Genomic DNA, 24,849 nt, shown 5'->3' on the forward strand with positions numbered 1-24,849 from the left:
AATAAAAGGACAGCATTATGGTGCGGAAAAAGTGACCTCTCTTTTGCATTACCACCATCACTACCACAGAACTTAGTCTGGAGAACGGATAGTGTTAAATATCTTGGAGTGTACCTTGGCAATCATGAGATGGAGATGAAAAATTGGGAAGGAGTTTTGGAACAAATTTACTACAGACTGAAAAGATGTGAAGGACTGTTGTAGTCCCTTTCATATAAAGGTCATACTGTTGTCATCAATAATTTGATTGCAACAAAATTGTGGCACAGAATCGCTGTTCTGCAGCCATAAAATCAAGTAAATATAGCTCTTCAGCGAATGATGTAAAATTTCTTTTGGAGTAGATACCATTGGCTACGACCGGCTACTGTACTTTCCCTGGAAGCAAGGTGGCCAAGGTGTTAGTCACATCTTTGGTCGGATTGTGGCTTTTCGAGTACAGTCTCTGCAGAAACTGCTGTTCACTGAACAGCGAACTGGTGACAATTTGCATTTTTTTCTCCTGCAACAAACTGTTAAACTGAGATATGATCGGCATCTATTTTTGATGGATCTCGAGCACATAAATTTTGTTTCTCTTTCTAAGTTCTATCGTAATTTACTGGACATTTGGAAAAAGTTTGATGTTCATCAGCTGCTTGAGGCATATAAATGCAGAATGTTCCTTCAAGAACCCATTTTTTTCAATAATTTTTCTCTGGTATTCCTCACAGTCATGCCATGATTTAAAAATGTATCCAAGGAGGAATCAATAAGGTGTGTCACTGGAGAGACATATCTGGGGTTAAGTGGAAATCTGTTGGTGTGGTAGCATCCACAGTTGATTCTAGATTTTTCCGACTTGTAGACCTAGTGGTGTGTGTAGTTATCCGGAAATTTAAACAGTTATATATTCTCTGGGAAGGCGTTGGTATCATTGAGGATTTCCGGTTAAGCTTTCCCGAGATCAAAGTACTCCTTTCTTCTTCATTTCGGTCGCAGATTAAACATGCCCCCCCCCCCCTTTCATCTTGTAACTAAGACTTGAATTTGTGATCTTCTTCAACAAAAGGGAAACGTATCCCATTCTGGAAGAACACGAATAACGTTGTGGTCAGAGCAGTTAGGGCCAGGTTCTCCCTGTACTCCACTTTGGCTTCATATGTGTACCTTAACCATACATGGTATGTTCGCACATATACAGTGGAGGTTGGGACACTGGGCCCTCCCTCCAACACATTTGTTCACCATATTAATAATTCACTGACAGAAATATGTCCTTTCTGTGATCAGAAGGAGGACTTCTTTCTTGCTTATGTGGTGTTGTTGACTAACTTCTCTTTTTCTTCAACTTGATCATCTTTTTCACCAATTATCCTTTTCCTTTAGTTTGCACATGTTTATTTTTGGTGTGCCCTTTAAACATATATGTGGAGATGTGGGTGTTCTTTTAAATTTTTTGGGTGCTGTTGCAAAATATGCAATCTACAAATCGAGGAAAATTCAAATCGACAATGGTCACAGATCGGATGTAATCTCTATTTTTAAAGGCTTTGTCTCAACATGACTTCAGTTGGAATTTGATTTATTTTTGAGCAATCAAAATGTTAAAATTTTGAGAGAAAATGGTACATCGCAAATGTTTTGTGTTTTGTAAAGCATTCAGAACTTGTAATTACTTTTAATATTTTCTTTAAACTGTAAGTTTTTTTTCTGTTGAATTCTGCATTATCATAAATATGTATTATTCTCTAACTCTCTCTCTCTCTCTCTCTCTCTCTCTCTCTCTCTCTCTCTCTCTCTCTCTCTCTCTCTCTCTCTCTCTCTCTCTCTCTCTCTCTCTCTCTCTCTCTCTCTCTCTCTCTCTCTCTCTCTCTCTCTCTCTCTCTGGTGAGTCAAGTAGAGTGTCATGGCGGCTCGGCTGTTTGGTTTTTGTGAGCTGCGACCTGCTCTGCCTTTCGTTTTTCTGTCCCTTTTCATGTTGTTTTCACCTTTCCCTTTATTTGTCTGCACATCATTACTCACTATCTGTGCCACCACCTTCCCCTTTTTGATAGACCAATGAAATAAAAATAATTATATTCATGTATTTTCAATAATATTCACTTGCTAAATTGTTGCTGGTACTTTATAAATTTAATTGTTGTTCTGTAGTTGAATTGGCTATCAGTAATGTTTCCCTTTTTCCGAGTGTTTTGACCGACATATTGGTGAAGGAATATCTTACGATGAAAAATGTTTTGCTCGCTGCATAGAAACAGGGTGACCTGGTTGTTAACACTGCAAACAATTTTCCACGATTGTGTCATTCTCTCCCTTACACCCAATGTGGCCACGAATTGCAGTTTGAGTTATTTTGCCTCGTTCTTATCAGCTCATCCCGTCGTTGAATTGCCAAAAATCTCACCCTCCCATTGGAATGTCAAATTGTGTCTAAGAGGGATTACTTTGGGCTTCTGTTTCAGTGAAGTCCCTTCATATGTTTCAGTGAATCAATGAATGTTCTTCCTCCATATCTATGAAATTGAAGCTTCTCTTTTGGTATGCTGATCAATCAATAATGTAGAAATTGAGTTATTTTCCACCACAAACCCAACACATTGGCCTTCTTTCTTGTCGCCGTTGCCCCACCCCTATGTCCTCACCATTTTCGTTGTTTTCTTCAGTTCAGCTTTGCACCCCCACCCCCCCACCCCATATTTCTTTTCCCCTGAGATAGAGAGAGAAAGAGCCCACAGCTTTGTTGTGGATGGCTTTTAGTTGGTGGCCTATCCCAGCCTCCAGCTGATCATTTTTCTTCACATTAGCTGTGTTTATCCCTTTGAAAACCTGTCTCGGCTCATATTTAATTACTGCATGAGAGCAATCACGCCTCCCCCCCTCCCTTCGTATGACTTCATATTTGCATTAGGCGGTTTTTGAAGCATTAACACGTAAACATGGGGTCATCTGCATTCCACCCAATGACGTCAGCAATGAGGATCTCGTTATTGCTCCAGGCAACATAACTGGTATTGATAAAGTTTGTGCATCCTCGTGAATGAAAAACATGTGGTTACCTTCGTATCCAAGGCAGAATTGGTTCTCATAATCGTAAATACTGGGCTATCAACAGAAGACGAACATTTCATGCTCTTGTCCCCTCTCAGCACACTTGCCATGAAGGTCATTATCTCAAACATTCCTCCTTTCCTGAAAAATGAGACTGATCTCCGAACTATCTCGTTATGGTACTGTGGTTTCCCAAATCACCATGTTACCTTTATGTTGCCAGGCCGACTGGGCTCAGCCCATGATGTCGTCCCTTTAATGTCGAAAGACCTTTGAACATTGTTTTAAAATTCAAAATTGATAATCATGATTTTCAAGTATACGTAACCACTGACACCTTGAAATGTTTTGAATGTGGTAATTTTGGACACCTGAAATGTTCTTTCCCAAAGGAAATGTTCTTTCCCAAAGGTTGACCTCGTCAATCCATGAAACAAACCTTGTTAACAAGGATTCTTCTTCATCTTCTTCTTATTATTATTCTTATTCTAAATCCGTGTCCAGTCATGACGCCCAGTCCGATCGTCCAAACAGTCCAGAAAATGTTTGGGATGGTTTCACCATTGTTCCATCAAGTAAGAGAAAGACCTTACCGGATGGTCTTTTGACGTCTTCGAAGCCAACATCCTTGCTAGTGTGATGATTTCCTGCTGAACTTGAGGCACTGTTGGGGTGAAGCGACTGAAGTCAATGATGCACTCTGGTGTCAGATGTGTCTCCAGACACTGTTCATCATGACATCTGTGACTTCATTCCCGGACTCTGACTTGATGATGGCGTGCATGATATTAAAACCACGCCAGAGTTCCCGAATGGTAAACTTTTCCTCTCCATCATTCTCATGTATTAACTGTGTGAACCTGCACCTCAGGTAAGATGCCTTGAATATGGTTATTACCCCTTGATCCATTGGTTGGATCAGCAGTGTGGTGTTTTTTGGCAAAAACTCCACTCTTAGATGTTCAGAATGGTATGTCAGGTTCAGAGAGTGGCCTGGCGCATTGTCCAGTTGCATTGGAACCTTGTGTGAAAGGTCGTTCTTTGTGCAGTAGCGCTCGACTGCAGCACAGAAGTGCAGAACAAACCACTCCTGGAAAACACTCATGGCGAACCACACCTTCCTGTCAGAGGGCCAGGTTTGCCTTTGAGAATCCCTTCATTGCATGGGGTTTGGCATTGAGAGGAAGGTTTTGCCTTTGAGAACTCATTCATTGCACAGCGGTTCTTCGAGTGGTAAACTAGCAGAGGTTTTAGTTTAAAATCCCCCTCTGCATTACCACCAAGAAGCAGGGTAAGGTTGTCCTTTGCAACCTGAAAACCAGATGCCGTCTTTTCTTCCTTTGAGATGAAAGTTCTCGACGGCATCCTTTTCCAGAAGAGGCCAGTTTCATCCACATGAAAAACTTGTTTAGGTGAATAGCCACCCACCTCAATCGCTTTTTTCAACACCTCAGGGTAGGAATTGGCAGCAGCTTTATCACCCGAACTGCAATCAACATCTTCGAAAAGGCTCTTGGCCTTTTCTTTAATGAGCATAATATTAACTAACATTTTTTTGAGGTTTGGCTTTCAATCCAAACACTTCGCAAATGCTCCATATCTTCCATTGCAGAGTTGCATCCTTTTGCGATTTTCACTGCACTGGTAGGTGTTGCACACTGAAAACTTACCATGATCTTGTCGTTGTTGTTGCTTATGGTAATCAACAATTGTATTCATAAGCCAAAGTCACATCCAATGTCTGGAAGGAGGGAACCAGCGTCAAAACTTAGAATTTCTAATTTACTTTCTTACGATATTACTTTCCCACCTTTCGTTCCACTCGTATCACTGATTTGATTCCTTGAGCACTTATCTTCCTTTTAGGAGACATAGTTGTAGATTAATACAGGACAGTACAGTACTGTAATGCACAAGAAGGTTTGAGGAAATTAAATACACTTTAACAATGCACTTCAACACAAACGTGTTGATGCAGTCAAGTAGGTCAAAACGAGGGAAGTGACATTGTGACGTCATCATCCCGGATGAAACTGAATGATGCTGTGGCATTTCGTAGCGATATAAGAGTTGATATTAAACTACACGGTCAAAATTTTGATCAAAAGATTATGAGGACAAATTTTGAATTCGTTGTTGAAAAATGAATTGTGTATCATTTCGTAATTTCGGGATTTGAGGTCGAAAATCAAATTTTTGATCTCAAAAACTTTAGTTCGTAAGTTTGAAAGTTTGTAAATCGGAGATTCGTAAATCGGGATATTGCTGTACTCTTCTTCCTTCGTAAACATTCATTTCCCTTCAAACCTCATTATCCCTCAAACATTCGTTTTCCAACTCCGTATTCGAACCTTATTGCCAAAACACTAAATTTCTGACACCCGGATTCGAAACCCATTTCTCAAACACATTCTAATGTGCAGCTCATAAAACAAATTGAGGTGAAGAGATTTATAACTGAACAGGTTTTTAACATTGACGAGACGGAAGATGATGTCATCTGGTACCTTCGTCCCCAAGCAGGGAAGATCGTGGCTCAAGGTGAGGTGATTTAAGGATCGTGTTATCCTTCTCCGCTGTGGGTTGTGGCAATGCTGCAGGCGCCTTCGTTGTCAAGCTAATGCTGTTTTTCCGTTCGCTGAATCACATTCCCCACTTATCCCTACCATCACTCACTCTTTCTCCGCTCACTCCTTCCCCACTCACACTTCCACACTCACGTTTCACAGCTCACACCTTCCCCGCTAACACCTTCCCTGCAGACACACGACGTCAGTATGAAAGACTCACGACGTCGGGAATCGGCCGCTTGGTTGTACAACCATATCACGACAGTCCAGCCGTAGCGCGATTATCTAAACCTGTTTTTTCTGCGTCATGTGTTGCCATGGTGACCGCTTTTCCACCTCGTGCTGTGTGTGGTTGTGTTTTGCCTTTCACCGGAGGAGAGATCTCATTTGCTTATTGCTATTTCCGTATCACGAGCCGCCATTTGTAAAGTTTGGTTAAACTTGTTAACTTTTAGCTGTTTCTGAGTGTGACAGACAATCCGCTTTAATCTGCAGAAGACTTCCGCTTTTATAGTTGAAATTATCTTCCGCTGTGATCATTCTTGATAAGTATAATATTATAAATCGAATTTTGTCTTCGCTTTTGTTTTTGGACGTTTTACAGATCACAGAATCCATGATGTGTTCCTGTTACTGTTGTGCTGGAATCTTTATCGTGACATTCAATGGAAACTCTCCCGGACCCTTCGGGCCACTCGAGTGGGTTCGAGCGTTGGACTCGAACGTGCATCTGACGATCGAATCCTCCAACACCCGATTTCATCGTTCGTTTATCACGTTTAGCTGTCGCTGATTTGGCCCTGATCGTGTGGAGAAATCGACGGTAAATCATCGATTCGTTTTTCCGCGGGCCTGGTGAAAAAAAAACACCGCTCTGTGGTAAATAAAGGGAACTCTGTTAAAATTACTTTGAACAAGTTTAATTGGGTCGGAACCTTTTAAAATATTTTTCTGGTGTGGATAATGCTTCGGCCGTTCGGGTCCGACGAATTACCGCATTTTACCTCAATGTAACAAATTTAAATTTCCACTGCCCTTAAAAAAGCCTCAATTAATATTATTTTTAATAACATGTTATTTTTTATGTCCTCTTTTAACGAGTTAGGCCTAACCAAAGGCAAAAGGAAAACAATTGTCAGTTATTGTTCGCCGAAAAATGTGGTTTTGTCATAAAAAAATATTAACCCTTTGGCCGCCGACAAACTGCCGCTTGTAACATTGAAGCCTTCATTGTGGTAGTTTGTCACTATAGGGGAATTGTTCAAGTTTTTCGGTGCATAATTGTTTTCCTTTAGTAAAATGGTAATCAAAAGACATGAAAATAACTTTATATTATGAAGAATAATCTTAATTGAGGCTTTTTAAGGGCAGTGGAACTTAAAATTTGTTACAAGCTGCTTTGAACACTGGTGTACTAAATTGTTTTTATTTTCTAAAATAAGGGTGATGTCCAATGCTATGATGACCACATACAATTTGTGTGGAAAGAATGGGAAGAGACCTTTCCAGAACCTGAATTTTTATAAAGTTGTCAGAGGAAGTGAATTCTGCTAAATGACAGTTTATAATGTGCATAACTTGAGTGTAATTGACATTGCAAGTCTTGTTTGATGATCATAAAGCCAAATATATACGAAGTGGAAATTCTTATTATTTTTCAGACAGTACCATGACCAGTCAGCCAACAGTAACGGAGGCGGCATGTGGACACTGCCATATCACATTTGAAATATGCCCCTGATCGGTGTGGAGGTGCGGGCAGGAACAAGCCCTCATCTATCTATAATTCCAAGTGTGTGTGTGTGTGTGTGTGTGTGTGTGTGTGTGTGTGTGTGTGTGTGTGTGTGTGTGTGTGTGTGTGTGTGTGTGTGTGTGTGTGTGTGTGTGTGTGTGTGTGTGTGTGTGTGTGTGTGTGTGTGTGTGTGTGTGTGTGTGTGTGTGTGTGTGTGTGTGTGTGTGTGCGCGCGCGCTGTTTCTCGACAACCACTGGTCCGATCTAATTGAAAATTGCCGGCTCTATTGCTCGGGACCTGAGTGTGTCCCTTTTCAAGGTTTCATATTAATTGGACAAGTGCTTCCCAAGTTATGGCCATTTATCTACCAAACCAACTGCATAGGCGTGGCAGATGGGGAAGAGATCCTCAGCCGCGTTCCCCATTACGGGTTACAACATACGGATTTCCGGATAGTGATGACTTACTGTATTCTCATAATTTTATAGATAAACACAATGCCCCAATCCAGTCATCATTTACGAGAGCAAAGGAATGGCCTGTGTATTTGTTTGAAAGTTATTATTTTATTATTTTTATTTTTTGCACGTATGGGCACGTACTAGTGTAATAATAACGAGTAACAGCAACACGCTGTGCCAGCCGTCCACATCCTTGATTATTAAGAATTTGCAGCATCGTTAATTGTAATGTTGTATGTTGGAAACCCAGCCTCAGTTTACATTGTGAAAATATTTACATGGACTTTTATGCAGAATGAAGTTATTTTATTTTCTTGTGAAATTAAAATTGAAAACATCCAACAAATTAATTTTTTTGTGCTTTGGAATTATTTTTGTGAGATGCATTCAAAATTGTGTTTTCATACTTGATGATGTTAGATTTATATTTTTCCTTTGTATGAATACACACACATAGATATAGATTTGGTCTCATTGATTTGCCTGATTGTAATTCAGTTTTATATAATTTTATGCACTGTTCATATAATGTCAAGTCTCATCTGTTTAAGTCTTTATGCATCTCATTATATTGATGCTCGCTGTGGGACATAACAAGTAAAAATATTTCTAAATGATATATATCATGGAGAAATTCTATCAGAAAGATGTTTGACTTCCCAAGTGGGACCCATATTGTACTCTTTTACCAGTCATTGCTGAATTTCTACCTCTTGAATGTCAACTATTATGTCGTATAACAAAATTTATATGTGGTTCTTCGTCTTCTCATAATTCTTACCTGAGGTTGCTTAATTATGAATCTTGTATTATGAATCTAACGTCATGCTTCAATGTTGTGACAACGTTGAAATCTGACGTCATGGGTGTTGCAAATACAACTTCCCACTGACCCAATTCTGACGTGAGGTACAACCAGAACACGATGCTGCAGCGACGTCAGATTTCAACGTTGTGACAACATTGAAATCTGACGTTGTGACAACATTGAAATCTGACGTTGTCACAACGTTGAAATCTGACGTCATGGGTGTTGCAAATACAACTTCCCACTGACTCAATTCTGACGTCAGGTACAACCAGAATATGACGCTGCAACAACGTCAGATTTCAACGTTGTGACAACGTCAGATTTCAATGTTGTCACAACGTTGAAAACCGACGTCATGGGTGTTGCAAAAACAACTTACCACTGACCCAATTCTGACGTCAGGATAGAACTTGCAAACGACGTTGCAACAACGTTGTGTGCCTGCTGGGTTCCCAGCTCACCTTAATTTAAAAGGTGAAACTGTTGTGTTTTTGTTTCATTACCTCCACCACCGAAGGTAAAGGAGGTTATGTTTTAACCCTTTTCTGTCTGTTTGTTTGTTTTTTGTCTGTTTATTACTTGCAAAGTCGAAGATTTTTCAAGTATATTGGTTAGTCGATTTTGTTATTGTCTGTCTGTCTGTTTGTCTACCTGTTTGTCGCCTACAGGTCGCAATTTTTAACCAATCTTCACGAAACTTCACCACATGGTAGAGTTTGTAATGAGGAAGAAGCATAGTTTTGAGGTAAAAATGTCAAAAGGTCAACGTTGGATGAGGTGGGATTTCTAGGTTAACAACTTAGGTGGAATTTCTAAAATCCTCAATGTTCATCCGATTGACTTGAAATTTGAAGAGAATTTACACTTCAGATCACTGAATTCAACTCGCCAATTATTTTTTCGGTCAACATCGAACAAAAGGTCAACATCGGCCCGAGGTCAACAACGAAGGAGGTATTTCTAATATCCTCAATTTTCATCTCATTGACTTGATATTTGAAGAGGATTTTCACATCACGTCACTGAATTCAACCACCAATTATTTTTGAGGTCTACATCGGCCAAAAGGTCAACATAGGCCGAAGGTCCACAACTTAGGTGAGGTTTCTAAAATCAATTTTCATCAGATTAACTTGAAATTTAAGAGGATTTATATTTCAGGTCACTGAATTCAACCAGCCAATTATTTTTGAGGTCAACATGGACCAAAGGGTCAATGTAGTCCCAAGGTCAACAACTGAGGTGGTATTTCTAAAATCCTAAATTTTCATCCAATTGACTTGAAATTTGAAGAGGATTTATATTTCAGGTCAATGAATTCAACGAACCAATCATTTTGAGGTCAACATAGACCAGCGGCTCTTAAACTTTTTTGACTGCCGCCCCTTCTGCTCTCTTGGACCGGCCCAATGCCCCCTTGTCCTATGGTTCATAGTCGGATACCCAGTGGGCAATAGGATAGTCTGAATTTATGTAGATAGGAAGCAAAAATAACAGAAGCCATATATTTTCTGAATAATATTTTACTATATTTTACTTTACTTTTCCTTTACTTTTCTATTTTATTTTGTACTACCTACAATGTTTCAGCAGAACAGGTCCAGATGAGGCAAACTGGGAATCTGTTATCAGAGGCCCAAATACCGTTAGTGTGAAGGGTGGGCCTGGTGACTCGCTGCGAGATTACGAACGTCTGGCTCCATCTCAGTGAGGTAGAGATGCAGATCGCCCCTCTTCGTAATGTCAAGGCGGTTTCGATACTTCGTCAGCAGCACCACCACGACGCTGAACCCTCTTTCAACGAGGTATGATGTGGGGAACGCCATCAGCAGCAGTTCTGCCTCTGTCCACATTGCAGGGTATTCGCCCCGCTCCAGAATCCAGAATTTGCCGTATTCATGCTGCGCGAATCTTGCCTTCACCTCATCATCATTCCACAAGTTGATAATTTTGTCCTGTAATTCGCGCTTCACATCTCGAATGTCACATTTGAATGGGTTCATCACCCATGCTGGCACCGACATTTCCAGCATGTCTCTGAAACGCTGCTCCATATCTCCACGAATCTTCTCAAGGTGATTGCAATAAACGAGCAGCTCTTCATCAGAAACAGCAGTTTCCTTTGCCAACCGGGGAAAGTGGTACATATAATATCTCTGCGGCCGAGGGTTTCCCTGTGCAGAGTCGCCTTGGTTACGAACGTGCCGATCACTTTCTTTGCTTTAATCAGTGTCATATGGTCACCCTGGAGTTGTTTATTGACATCATTCAGTAAACTGAATATGTCCGCGAGGTAAGCCACATCATTCTCAATCACATTCACTTTCTCCGATAACTCTGTATCAATTTCCGACAGAAACTCGACCACTGTCGAGAAGAGGGCATGGAAACGGGTCAAACAAGTGCCTTTGGACAACCATCGAACTTCGGAATGCAACAAGAGCCTCTCGAATGGTTCATCATTCTCCTGGAAAAGCTGAGGAAACAGCCGATCATGCAGAGACGACACCTTCATTTTATTCACTGCTTTGATTACTATTTGGAGTGATGTATGAAGTCTCGTGCTGAGAGCTTTTGCTACAAGATGCTGGCGGTGCACGACACAGTGAATGGCGAACACGGGCGGTACCTGGTTCTTCAGACGCGCAATAAAACCACGGTGGCGGCCAACCATCGCTGGTGTACCATCCTTCGCGCAAGTGAGAATGTTCTCCATCCATATGTTCTTATCAGTAAAGTACTTCTCCAACGTTTGGAAGATGGAAGAAGCCTTTGTATCGGTCTGGAGAGAGCGGGCAAACAACAATTCTTTCACCATTTCCTGATCACGGATGAAGCGAACGTCGCAGAGTAACAGAACTTCACTGTCACGCAAAGTGGACTCATTCAGCTGGATGGCGAAGTGCGTGCTTCTCAGCTCACAACACAGCTTATCTTCTACATCTGATGACATTTCATCAATCCGCCTGGCCACGGAATCATTGCTGAGCGCAATCGACGAGAGGTCTGGATACGGATCCTGGCCCATAACAGTTTTTCTCACTTCCCCAACAGCCGGTTTGATCAATTGTTCGCCGATTGAATACGGTTTTCCGGATCTGGTGATGAGCAATGACCGCTTATACGACGCTTCCAGTCCTTTATCCACGAGCTTTTGGCTGGCTTTGAACATTGTCATTACCGTGGATCGCTTCTCAAATTTCTCTTTCAGCGTTTGGAAATAGCTGATCTCTGTGCCAGCCTTCTCACTGTGCTTTTTACTCAGGTGCTCGCTCAGTCGAGATGGTTTCATTGCTTCATTGGACAGCGTGATACCACACAACAAACACATCGGTAACTGCGTGTTCGTCAGGGATGGAATGAATCCATGCTTGATGTATTCAACGGAATACTGACGACACTTTTTCTTTGAGGCCGACATCTTGAAGCCGACTGAACGTGAAGCTTTTTTGAATAACGAAATCAATACGACAAGATGTCAAAACACTAACACCAGTGATAAGGCCAAACAATAATTATATATTTCCGGGCTCTGGTCAGCGCATGCATTGATTTTCACCCTGCGCGTCAAAAATTTTTTTCTTCACAGCTACAACAGCGCGCGCCTAAAACACAATGTGCGCCGCCTCAGTACTCGCGCCTCACTGGGAATTGCGCTGCCGGATCATAACACATGTATATGGTATTCACACCATGTGTGTATTAAAAAAAAAAAAACACTGACTTGCATTGTTGGTAAACAAGTCTGTAATATGCTTGAAGAACTTAATGATTTTCAGAATAAATACATTTTAAAATGTGATCATTATTTACAAAAAGGCCTACCTGTCCCATTACCTGTCTTTAATTTATCTCTGGACGGCGCCACGGCAAACGAGGAGGACCGCAACGGGCATTGTATGGCCAATTTGCCGAATGGTGCTGGGTAACCTGTTCAGACTGCAGGAAGCCCAATGAGCGCTCTGAATCGCCACTGCTCCTCTAAATCGCCAGTGCCCCCCAAATCATTGCCAGCGCTCCCCTACCACTCGTGGAGTCTGGAGCGCCCCCCTGAAAGTTCCCAGCGCCCACTGGGGGGCGGGAGGGACCAATTTGAGAACCACTAACATAGACCAAAAGGGCAACATCGGCCCAAGGTCAACAACAAAGGAGGTATTTCGAAAATTCTCAATTTTCGTCTTATTGACTTGAAATTTGAAGAGGATTTTCACATCAGTTTATTGAATTCAACGATCAATTATTTTCGAAATCAACATAGGCCAAAAGGTCAACATAGGCCAAATTTCTAAAATTGTCAATTTTCATCCGATTGACTGGAAATTTGAAGAGGAGTTGCATATTGTGTCATTGAATTCAACCACCAATTATTTTTGAGGTCAAATTTGTTTCATGGTTTTTGCAAGTATCATGCCCCGCACAACATCTTCTTGTTTGTCTGGTTGTTTGCTTGTGTGCAAGATTTCTCAAAAAATTGTGGACGGATCTGGATGAAATGTTTTTTTACATGTTGGCTGTGTGAAAATGAAGAGTTGATTAGATTGATTAGATGAAAATTAGATTGATTAGATGATTAGATTAGTTGATTAGATGAAAATGAAGAGTTGAAGATCCGGCTCCGGTTCCAACAACTAGAATTTTTTTCAGTGTTTCTTCACCGTTGAGAGATACAGCCAAAAACGATATGTAGCATTATATCTCAAAAAGTTGTGGACGGATTCGGATGAAACTTGCAGACATGTTGAGTGTGTGACAAGGAAGAATTGATTCAATTTTGATGAAGATCCGAATCCGGATCTGGATCTGACAATTTTATATGTGATTCTTCATCATTGAGAGATAGGGCGAAATGAACATATAGCACGATATCTCAAAAAGTTGTTGACAGATTCAGATGAAACTTGGTTAACAGATGAGGTGTGTGGCACGGACGAATTCTTTCGATTTTGGTGAAGGTCCGGATTTGTATACGATAATTATTTAATCTTAAAGTGTTTATTCACCATTGAGAGATGGTGTCAAAAACGACAGAGTACTGTACAGCATGATATTTCAAAAATTTAATGGGCCCGATATGTTCACGTGGATCAGGCATTACGTGGCAGAGGTATGCACTCTACAGAGTGCCATTCCAGTTTACCCTGTATATATTGTATTGACATTTTTATTTCAATGTAAGCATGCTTTATACTGTATACATATTTTCCAGGAACAATATTGGAGGGTTTCCTGTTCGCATACTTCTCTCATAATATACTTTTGAGATTGTATTTAATGTTGTAAACACCAATAGTTTGCATAAAGCTCACCTTAAGTGATGATTGCGAAATGTTCCTCACTGCAAAACAAAACACTCCAAACTTCCTCACTGTTTCCTCAATGAGTGCAAAATATTCTGTCTTTGTTTGGCCACAACTTTGGTCCAGGATAAATAATAGTTTTGCTTGCAAAGGAAGTTCTTGTTTGTTGTAAATTATACATTTTAGCTTGTCTTGATAGGTAATTATGAATGATTTCATTTTAAAAAGAAATTTGAGCTTTTTGGGGGATCTCATTTTGATTCAGCCAGAACATTAGTAACCCTAAATGAAAATGTGTCGTTCTTCATATTTTCAGAACCTTATTATCATAAATAATAATATTTGAACGTGCTTGTGAACCTTCAATGCATATAATTCTCACAGCTCTTTTTTGTAACACCAATATTTTGTCTTGCTGTAATTTTGAGGAGTTGCCCCAAACAACTTTATCGCAATTCAGTAGAGACAATATCAAGGTGGACTACAGCATAAGAAGAACTCATTTTGGAAAATAAGATTAAAAATTTATTTATGACATCAATACTTTGAGAATGGATTTGCATAAAGTAACTTTAAGCATTTTCCATGTTAATTCCTCATCAATCAAGAGTCCTATAAACTTTTTTGAACGAATCCTCAATATATTTGTGTCGTCAAATATAATAGGTCCAGAAATCACAGAGACCAATTTACTGAAGAACATAAAATTCGTTTTCTCTGCATTTAATGATAATCGATTTGCCTTTAGCCACTCAAAAACGTGCTGAATTTCTATATTGACAGTATCCTCGAAGATATTTACATCATGATGAGAATCTCATTTGGAGAACATTGGAACACTCCATGCAAGTTCCTCACTGTTCGCTCGATGACTGCAAAATATTCTGCCTTTGTTTGGCCATGGACTTGCGGATTCACCCAAGTAAAAGAAATATTCGAATATTCTTCTTCGATTGCAAAACCTAAATACAAGAAAAGTCTGTTTGCAATTCTAAAAAGGAATATTTGAATAAATTATAATTAATCCTGATTCCCTCTTAATTTCCTTAATGCAATTTCATCCTTTTGATTGGTCTGCTTGATGTTTGCGTCTGAATACATATCACTGGTTCAAATGTTGTGTCCACGATCTTTAAACCTCGTTTTCTCCAAACTTGTCATTTAAATGTGAGGTGTTCAAAGTGTTCAAGAATGAGGTAGTTGAAGACCAAGATGTGCCATCATTTAAAACAAAACAAAGTGTCAATATAATCAGGAAGGAAATATATTTTTTACTACTTATAGGAGTAGAGACAAGACCTAATTATTGCAAAATGAAATCTTACTAACCAACGACACAAAGATATTGAAAAATGAAACCTTCCTAATAAACTACACGTGCATATTGAAAAATAGAAAACATTCACATTTAATTGTCCATTGTGTGTGTTCACGTGCATTTTGAATGCCCCTCGTATCATATGTAAACAGTTCTGAAAGAAGATGAAATTACGATTCAGTTCCCTTGTTTGAGTGCACCATGATTCGGCATTATTTTTCTGAGTGCATGCTTTTGCACAACAAAGTACGCTTAATTCGAATCATCATGTTATGATTGTTAAGTCGTTCTTTTAAACTATCTAAATGTAGCAAGTGCTTGTAAGCTGCCATGAATTCAGGACTTCGTGAATAGAGAACTGGGTTACATGCTGAGTTCAAGTAGCCCAGCCATAAGAATATATCGAATAGAAGATCACTTATGCATGAAGTACAGAATAATTGAATCAAATACATGGTGTGAAATGGGAGCCAACAGAACATGAATATTCCGGTAACTATGCTTAAGGTTTTCAAAGCTCGGTGCTCATTCAATGTGTTTACTTCTTTCTTCAAATTTTCTTTGCAGTCTTTACGTCTTGCATACTCTTCAATGTTCAATACACCCTGTTTTATTTTACACATCTGCAACAATAATAAATAGCACTCTCAGTTGCAAAAGGCTTCATTTTTAAATGACAAAAAAAAACGTGAAAATGAATTGAAGGAATCATCTATTTCATAATATTCTCAGAAACTGACTTGGCCATGGAGTTTGACTGGAGAGCACCAACTTAGCTCTGAGAATGGTCTATTTTACTCAAATGAAGGGTTTTTGCCCAAAACGTCAGCTTCTCCTTGCTTCCCATGGTGGTCAGCATATCTCAATTAATGTCCTGTTATTTTCATCCATTATTTCATCATCACTTGTTCATGCAATCATACTCATTATCTAATTGATTTTCTACAAGGAATTGCAAATGGTTTTGCCACACAAACTAAGGTCACTGACCGTATTGTTTATGCTGTATTTTCGGAAAGTAAATCGAGAGATATTTCTACAATCATGTAAGCATTAATACAACTGAATACAAGCAAATGTTTCCCCCAAATTACAATTCTTGATGAAAGGAGCAAAGGCTTCAACCAAATTCTGTATGCAGAAATAATTTATGGCAATTAATAAAGACAACCTCCACGCAGGAATTTATTTTATTTTATCAAAATGTAAGGATCTCACCTGTTTGTTGGCTTCTTTCAGCACGCTCCAGTAAACCACAATCATGATGGTGGTTGGAACATAAAAAGGAATTATCATTGTGATAAACATGTATTCTTTCGAGGAAGAAAGGGTACAGCATTTTGGATCCTCATAGCACAATTGAGATTCAACATCATTTGCACGATTCCAACCGAGAAAAATAGGAAAGAAAGAGATCGAAATAGACAGACACCAAAGTAAAATCACAACACCACAAGCGCGAGTTGGAGTTACCACATTTCGGTATCGTAGAGGCCTCGTGACCGCAATGTAACGATCAATGGCAATCGCGCAGAGAGTGGTGATACTCATTGTGACACACGCAACATCAATCGAATATAAGAAGTTGCACATGTCTCGCGCAAAGATTGATAGTCCGTGTAGAATTCGCATTGCTGTCAGAGGCATCACCACAATGCCAATTAATAAATCGACAACAGAGAGTGAACAGATGTAGAAGTATGTGACGCCATGCATGAGATGATGAGAATGGATCACTGCTGCGAGAACCAGAATATTGCCCAAGACAGTAAATGTGCCGAACAATGCAAATATAATTATCAAGCTGATATGGTATGGTTTCGGCAAGCTAACATCTTCAACAGTCTCATTCATTATAATAGAAATTGATCTGGTTTTGGAAAGTAACTGCAGTTGTCGATAAAGGTTCATCCAAATAAAATCTATCGAGGCAAAATTATATGTTGATAAAAACCAGAGGCCAGATAATGAATCCAAACATTAATCAACACTGGAGATTAATCAACATTAATCAACCATCCTCATAAATACAGAATCCAGATATATATATATATATATACATCCATCAGGCACATTGCTTTTTCTTATATCTGTGGCTGTCTTTTGTCCTGAGGGAAATTAATTAATGGATGTAATGGTTCGAGCATCTGCTCTGAATCTGGAAGGTCGGCACGTCAAATGTCCACAGAGTCATACCAAATATTGAAAAAATGATGTGTGCCACTTCCTTGATTGAAGCTCAGTATTTAAAAAGTTGAGAAAATGGACAAACAATCATGGGCTTGCAATACTATTGCAGGCAATGATGGGCGTAATGGCCTTGTAAAAATATATTTATTATCCTTTTATAATAATTTGCCTATCCTGAATTCCTCTGTGACAGAATGACCGTTTGCACAAATTTTAGCAACAATTAGTTGCTCTTTTGGGTGGAATCAGAGCATATATGTGAACCAAACTTGGACTTATTCAAGAAGAAATGCCCATTCAAAAACATGAGATAAAGATGAGCTGGCTGAAGATGCACTTATTATTAAATTGAATAATGAAATTTATTCACAGAATAACCTCAATCAAACACACTCATTCACGGATTCATACTAAAGCTCATGAATCTGCTCTCTTCCTCATCACATCAATGGCTTTCACTCTTATTTTGTCAGTGTGCATACTGCATATTTTAAAAGCATGATCAATTTCTATACTATCCATATTTTTATGATGATCGATGAATGAGATTGTGCCGAAATCACAAAATCCTCGTGATGGAATCAAAAGTGCACTTTTCTCAACATGTCATTGGAATTCGTGCTTGATATCTCTGGAAAGGGCACAATCGCAACATATCCCACAAGTATTGAGACTGAACAACTCACTATCAGTGTTGCAGACAAACAAAGGTAGAAATGCGCTCCTCAAATACAGTGCAATTTTGGGACACTTTCTGTGTCGACTCTCCAAGCAGGAGTGTGATATTGCTCTGGTACTGACAGACTCAAACATTATTTGCTATGTTAGAGGATAGGAGGATGTGTTTCGGTCTCAACTCTGCAAACTTCGATTTTCCCTATGTCTGGGTGGTCATTTCGAAACAACTCGTACGCCTCTGAAGTAGTGACAATCTGATGCCATTTTTTTCTTCTTCCTCTTTGGACAGCACACTGCTTGTTTGATTATTGTTTCAGCTTTGTTCAGCATAACACGAGAAAGAGAGTCGCTTAGGTAGAAGTTAGTGACGAGTTCCATAGTTTTGCTTGTGAGGGAGAGCAGTATTTATTGGTGAGGTCAGAGTTGATGGCCCACATTCGATGCCATACTCCAGCCCAAGTGTCTGAAGAATATATTTTCTTTTCCGAAGGCTGTAAGATAGCGCATATTTGACTCTGTTTCACCTTGCCAAGACTTGCAGCCGATTTGTATGGTGTGTCATTTTCCTTATTATCACGAAAACTCATATTCCATTCCTTTCTATTGTGTATTTTAATCACGAGTCTTGTTTTTTATTTCAGTTTCTCCAATTCTTTGATGTTCATTGGCTTCTTCAGGTCTGACTTCCTCTGGCGATCTCTTGCCTGATGAGCATTGATACTTTGATTGTGTCAATGCATCTGAATCCTCCGCTCTCTCTTTCTCTCAGCAGCTGTCTGCCATTTCATACTGTAACAGAAAAGTGGATGTTAACCACTGAAATCTGGAATATAATCTGATTGAACTCAAATATAAATCATGATTTCGATGCAAATTCACCGATCACAATGAAGTGATTCTGTCACGAAAATTGGCGATTCCGTCACGGCCCGTGAGCATATGTTCAGCACTAAAGTATCAAAATGAACATCTACCCTTCAGTTTATTAATTTTTGTAATTGGAAACAAAACATGGCCCTACTACCTCCATAAACACCTTGCTCACAGTGATTGAGAAAAATCGTGATGCAATAACAAAATTCGCAAACTGACCCCCACTATAATATTGCCAATTTCTATGAAGTGATGTTATCAAATATCACAAAATATCAACACAAGTATTTGAAATTGTGCAGCAAACATTCATGTTTATGAAGACACCAAATATATCCAGTTACCTCCTGGATCCCCATCAATGTTTGGAGATTTCTGCCCCTGTCCACAGTGATGAGAATCGCATACCAGTAATCATTGAGAAAATGTCTGGCTATGACTTCATCGCAGGCACGCATAAAATGTGAAATGGTGCATTTTTTTTTCTTTTCACAATGAGAAAATATAATTTAGATATCCAAGTTTACAATAAAATGCCTGCGGCACCAACAAATTTATTTTTATTTTTTGAACACCATGTCCGGGTTTACGGGGAATTAAAGTTTACTTGGGGGTCATGGGGGTCTCCAGTATCTTGGAGTTCTTTGTGATCTTGGAGGTCTTTTGAGGTCTTAGGGGTCTTTAGAGTCTTTTGGGTCTTTGGGATATTTGAAGTCCTTGGGTTAGTTTCGGTCTTTTCAGTCCTTTGGAGTCTTTGGAATCTTTGGAGTCTTCGGAGTCTTCGGAGTCTTCAGCATCTTTTTGGGTTTTGGGGTCTTTGGCTGCCTGGTGTTGGCTAAATAGTTGGGGTGATGGGCTTGGGATCCCAGGATCCTGAGTATGAATCCCGCTCTGCTGTGAATTAATTCCAGGTGGGGTTAACTCTGCCTGTCATCTTTCTGAGGTCGGCAAAATGAGTACCAGCTTGCTGGTATCTTACGTCAGAGTGGCGATTTGTCCAGGATTGTGCCCAACAGCTCTGGATTTTTCTATGGCAGCACCAACGCTCTGCACAGAGTATGGTCCCAATGGATGGATGGACTCGCGAAATCGAATATTCACAAGTATATTTGTTTCCTAAGTGTATTTGTCAGTCGTGTCCAGGTCAAATTCTAAAACATTCTTTACAAAACTGAACCAACCTGACATTTTGACCTCTTGTTCTTCAGGTCAAAAGTACAAGTCACATTAATCGTATATCTTCATCTGATTAAATAAATATGTATATTATTATATTTGTGGGGAAGATGAAGGGATTTCATAAGAAAGTTAGGAATGAATCGAGTTGTTAGGTCCATGGACATGTGGGAGGTATCTTGATGTAACTAAGTAGGGAAACTCTGAGCTTAAGTATTACATGCCACCGCAAGGGGTGTGGTGTGGTGTTAATTCGGTAGGGATAAAGGAGAACATCCCCAGTATGTAATTTCCCCCCCTGTGACTTTTCCCTATGTTTTTATAACTAAATCCACAATAACACAAACAAAACATGCCTGGGGGGTGGGGGGGGCAGAGGCCCCACCTTCCCAGGTTTTGCGTGAGCAAGCCACACCCTGGAGCTGGAGGATTGATGGGTGTGACATTAGATGCATGAAGGGGAAGAGGGTGTGGGAGGAACAGATCAGATAGTAAGGTTGCGGAGTGAGAACGAAAGGATGCACGTGGTCGAGAGAAGACGTTAGTCAGAGGACACAGAGGATCTCTCTTTTGCTCTCAGTATGATGAAGGCTGCATGATTCTCACATTCGTGCTGTGTGAATTGGCTCACGTGATGTGCAGGACATTGGCCGTTGCCGGTTCGGTTGAGCTGAGGAGGGAAGGAGAGCATGCTTTGTAGCCTCCTCACTGGACCTCATCGTCCGTCTCATCGTGTGAGTCATTGTTGTGAACAGAACGGGTGCAGGAGAGGAATGGTTGGCATTTTCGCTCATGAAAAGAAGCTGCAAGGAGTTTCTGAGCCTTGGTGTTAATTACCGCTCATGAATTGCCTGACGTACATTCTTCCAGCGGCGAGAAGGCTGCTGGGTGCCATTTTGTTGTGCGCGTCTACAAATCACCTCGATTCCCCATTCCATAAAAAAAACAGCTGGACCAAGCTAAGTGCCGAAATAAAGGAGGGATTATTTTTCTTGATTTTATCTGCCACCTTGTGTGTATTTATGTCTGTGTGGAGGTGCCTCAATTAGATTTAGTTTAAGTTTACCTCACGTTTTACTTTCAGTATTATAATTTGAATGATTGTCATTGTACATATTTGATTATTGTTATTAAATTATTATTTAGTTAATTCAATTTCCTTGTGTCCATGTATTTGTGCCTTTCTCGCGCAGTGCTTAACTGTTTTCTGCACGTGCGCATTAATCTCTGAGAGTCTCGGATATAGGCCTGCAAGGGAGAAGTTTGGCCATCCATCCAGGAAGGGGTTAAACCCCCTGGACATGACTATATATATATATATATATATATATATATATATATATATATATATATGTATATGTATATGTATATGTATATGTATATGTATATGTATATGTATATGTATATGTATATATATATATATATATATATATATGTGTATGTATATGTATATATATATATGTATATATATATATATATATATATATATATATATATATATATATATATATGTATATATATGTATATATGTCCTGGTGTTGGCGCAGTGGTTAGGGTAGCGGCCTGGGATCCAAGAGGTCCTGAGTTCAAGCCCCGTTTGGCCACTGAATTAATACACCAGGGAGTTGACTCAGCCTGTCATCCTTCCGAGATTGGCGAAATGAGTACCAGTATACTTGGCCGGTGTATACTCCGGTTAAAATAGGTGTACCATATCCCTGTGTCGTAAGAGGCGACCAGGGTTGCGTCAGGAAGGGCATCCGGCGTAAAACATGTGCCACATCTCACTATGCGGATCATACGGATCCGCTGTGGCGACCCCTAACGGGAGCAGCCGAAAGAAGAAGAAGAGAAGATATGTATATATATATATATATATATATATATATATATATATATATATATATATATATATATGTATATATATATATATATATATATATATATATATATATATATATATATATATATATATATATATATATATACACACACACACACACACACACACACACACACACACACACACACACAGAAGAATGCGCTTCCAACCAAAAGTAAAAAAACTAGATCGATGCCGCTAATTTGAGCAAACCCAGTCTCAGGCAACGTTTCACCGGCTTCACAGCCAGCTTCATCAGGCCCAATAGACCCCAAGCCTCGGCACGTGTCCAGTTGTTATTTCGAAATGACCGCTCATTTCCAGTCACGTGCTGGTGCTCAAGGTCAAATGGAGGAGTGTGTTTTATTTTTTATTTGGCAAAAGCAAAAACAAACGTCAAATCCCATCATTGAAGCACGAACCACCCGCTCAGGGTGACGGAGCACGACCCACTCAATCAGAATGACGTGGTTGGCAAAAGCGTCCACAGAGAATGAATGATTTGCTCAGCAGGATGGAGCGCGACACTGGTATCAACTGTAAGGCGTTAGGCAAGTGGCTTTAGCACTCATGCAAGCACTCCAATTAAATGGTTGATAAGAAACGGTTGGCCCAGCTGTCAGTGCATATCATATGGGACCCATTTTCTTTAAAGCCGGTCTTCACAGCGCAGCAGCAGTTAATGAAATAAAAGGAATTCATTCAAATAATGACTTTATCCACAAAAGAGATTCAACTAAATGCAGAACAACCCTGGTGACATCGCAAAGTTCAATCGCCACTGAAATATAGATTGGAGAAAATCTGACATCTTGTCTGTTGTCTCTGCACGTGTCACGTTGTTCATCGGGCCGGGGTCCACGGAAACGTTATAATTTTATTTTAAAACATCCGTTTTTTACTCGATAAGCTTTGATTCCCTGCAGAGCATCTTGCAAAACCTCCGAAAATATAGACACAGATCTGGCAGATGCTATGGATAGGCAGTCCCTCTGGGGGACAGAACGTGAAGCCTCGCAGTGAATGCATAAAATCATATCGCTCAATGAAGCTGGTTAAATTTGGCACGTTCTTAAATTTTTTGTTCAAGCAATATAATCTCCAGATTTCACAACAGAATTCGACAATTATTTAGTCCAGATGATATCCCATCCTCAAACCCAAAATAATATTTCAATGATGTACTTTAATTAGTCCATGAGAGTAAATTGTGGAAAATCATATCATATAATGCATGAAATCGCTCCAAGTTCCTAATTTGAAAACTGCAGTTCTTACAAAAGTGATGTGTACAGCAATCCATAACTATGATGAACAGGCATTTGATAACATGAGGGAGGAAAGAGAAGAAAAAAACTTTCTCCTTCAGAAATTGTTGCGCTTTGTTCGAAGTCAAAGCATGGTTGAGCAGGCCAAAAAACAAGGTGGTTTCAGACCGCAGCGAGGATACCCAGGAAACACCTTAAGGCCCAAGAGGGCTAGTTGGCCGAGGATCACCTGATGAAAGATATTAATTATCTTTAAAAGCGCTGTTTTAATTAACCCAAACACCCAATTTTCAAACATGTACTTCATTGGAATTTTATTAGCATGCAAAAAAAGTTTCAGGCTGCGATGTTTTATGTTTTTGGAGTTATGGTGGTGACACACACACACACACACACACACACACACACACACACACACACACACACACACACACACACAACACACACATGCAAACATTGACATTAATTAGTATAGATATATTATATAACAGCAAATACAACCCCTCACTTCGCTGACAAGGCGTATTAAGGAGGGGGTTGAGAGAGTAGGGGGGGAAGCGAGAGAGGGGGGAAGAGCAAGAAAGGGAAGGGGGGTGGGAAGAGCTATGCCTCACCAAACGTTGTTATACTGCGGAGGGAGGGATGCAAGGAGAGGGTGAGAGAGAGAGAGAGAGAGAGAGAGAGAGAGAGAGAGAGAGAGAGAGAGAGAGAGAGAGAGAGAGAGAGAGAGAGAGAGAGAGAGAGAGAGGAGTAGAGTATGAAAACAAAAAGAAAAGAGAAAGGTGAGGGGTGGATGTTGGGTGAGTAAAGAGAATGATATGTTGGCCTTAATAACCAAACACACACACACAAAAACAAACTCATGTCAGAACAGCTGTATAAAGACAATTGCTATGTGCATTTTGACCAGAAAGAGGATCGTGTTTGACATTGCTTGTCTGGTTTATCCTCTTTCCCATGCACATGTTTGTTGTTATTTGTTGATGTTGTTTGCTGTTAATAAATGGTCTCAGACTCCGAAAGAGAAGAACTGAATTTCTTCCACAATTTGGCGACCTTGACAGGATGCAATTTTCCTCGGTGAATCGAGATCGGTGACATGTAGCTGCAGGAGGGAGAAACAAAAGTGAGCTGACCATAAAGGTGAGGGATTTCTTCCCTAAGGGGGAGCATAGGTGTGTTTGCCCTCCCTCCCTGCATTCCTCGTCTCTCGACCATTTGGTAAACTTGCTTCCGAATGACACAAAGGACTCTGAACCATTTGTTGTGCTCAGGGTTGTTGAAAAGATGCTGGGTTTCGGGTTGGCATCCCAGTTGATGACGACTTGGTGTGTTTCAAGGTTGGCCATCTTTCCTGATCAAACAAACAGCCATGATGTGCACCCCGTTTTTATATCTCGGCACGACACTCAAAGGAATTTGGTGTCTTTACCTGAAGTCGGGATAAGCCTGGTGTTGGCTTAGTGGTTAGGGTGGCTGGCTTGGGATCCTAGGGTCCTGAGTTCGAGCCCTGTTTTCCACTGAATTAACATCAGGGGGTTGACTCAGCCTGTTATCCTTCC

The 24,849-nt window shown here is 40.0% G+C and overlaps 2 protein-coding genes and 2 pseudogenes across 2 annotated transcripts in view; 1 reads left to right on the forward strand and 3 right to left on the reverse strand.

Moving 5' to 3' along the window:
• Positions 1–6,200: 6,200 nt before the first annotated feature.
• Positions 6,201–24,849, forward strand: part of LOC147033077 (beta-1 adrenergic receptor-like) — a 26,318-nt gene continuing 7,669 nt past the window's right edge. Inside the window, exons 1-2 of the transcript XR_015052255.1 lie at positions 6,201–6,423; positions 7,262–7,392. The gene's annotated coding sequence lies outside the window, so the exon portion shown is untranslated. The remainder of the gene's footprint in view (positions 6,424–7,261; positions 7,393–24,849) is intronic.
• Positions 10,164–10,841, reverse strand: LOC147033078 (SCAN domain-containing protein 3-like; annotated as a pseudogene).
• On the reverse strand, positions 10,948–12,026 carry LOC147033079 (protein FAM200C-like). Its single transcript, XM_085851191.1, has 2 exons — positions 11,023–12,026; positions 10,948–10,972 (listed from the first exon to the last, which is right to left on the reverse strand). Exons 1-2 carry the CDS (start codon positions 12,024–12,026, stop codon positions 10,948–10,950), a joined length of 1,029 nt encoding a protein of 342 aa, XP_085707317.1.
• Positions 15,391–16,516, reverse strand: LOC147033080 (beta-1 adrenergic receptor-like; annotated as a pseudogene).

Source organism: Eptatretus burgeri, chromosome 2 (genome assembly GCF_056783735.1).
Source record: "Eptatretus burgeri isolate ZD-2024b chromosome 2, Ebu_testis_v1, whole genome shotgun sequence".
In the NCBI taxonomy this organism is placed as follows: domain Eukaryota; kingdom Metazoa; phylum Chordata; class Myxini; order Myxiniformes; family Myxinidae; genus Eptatretus; species Eptatretus burgeri.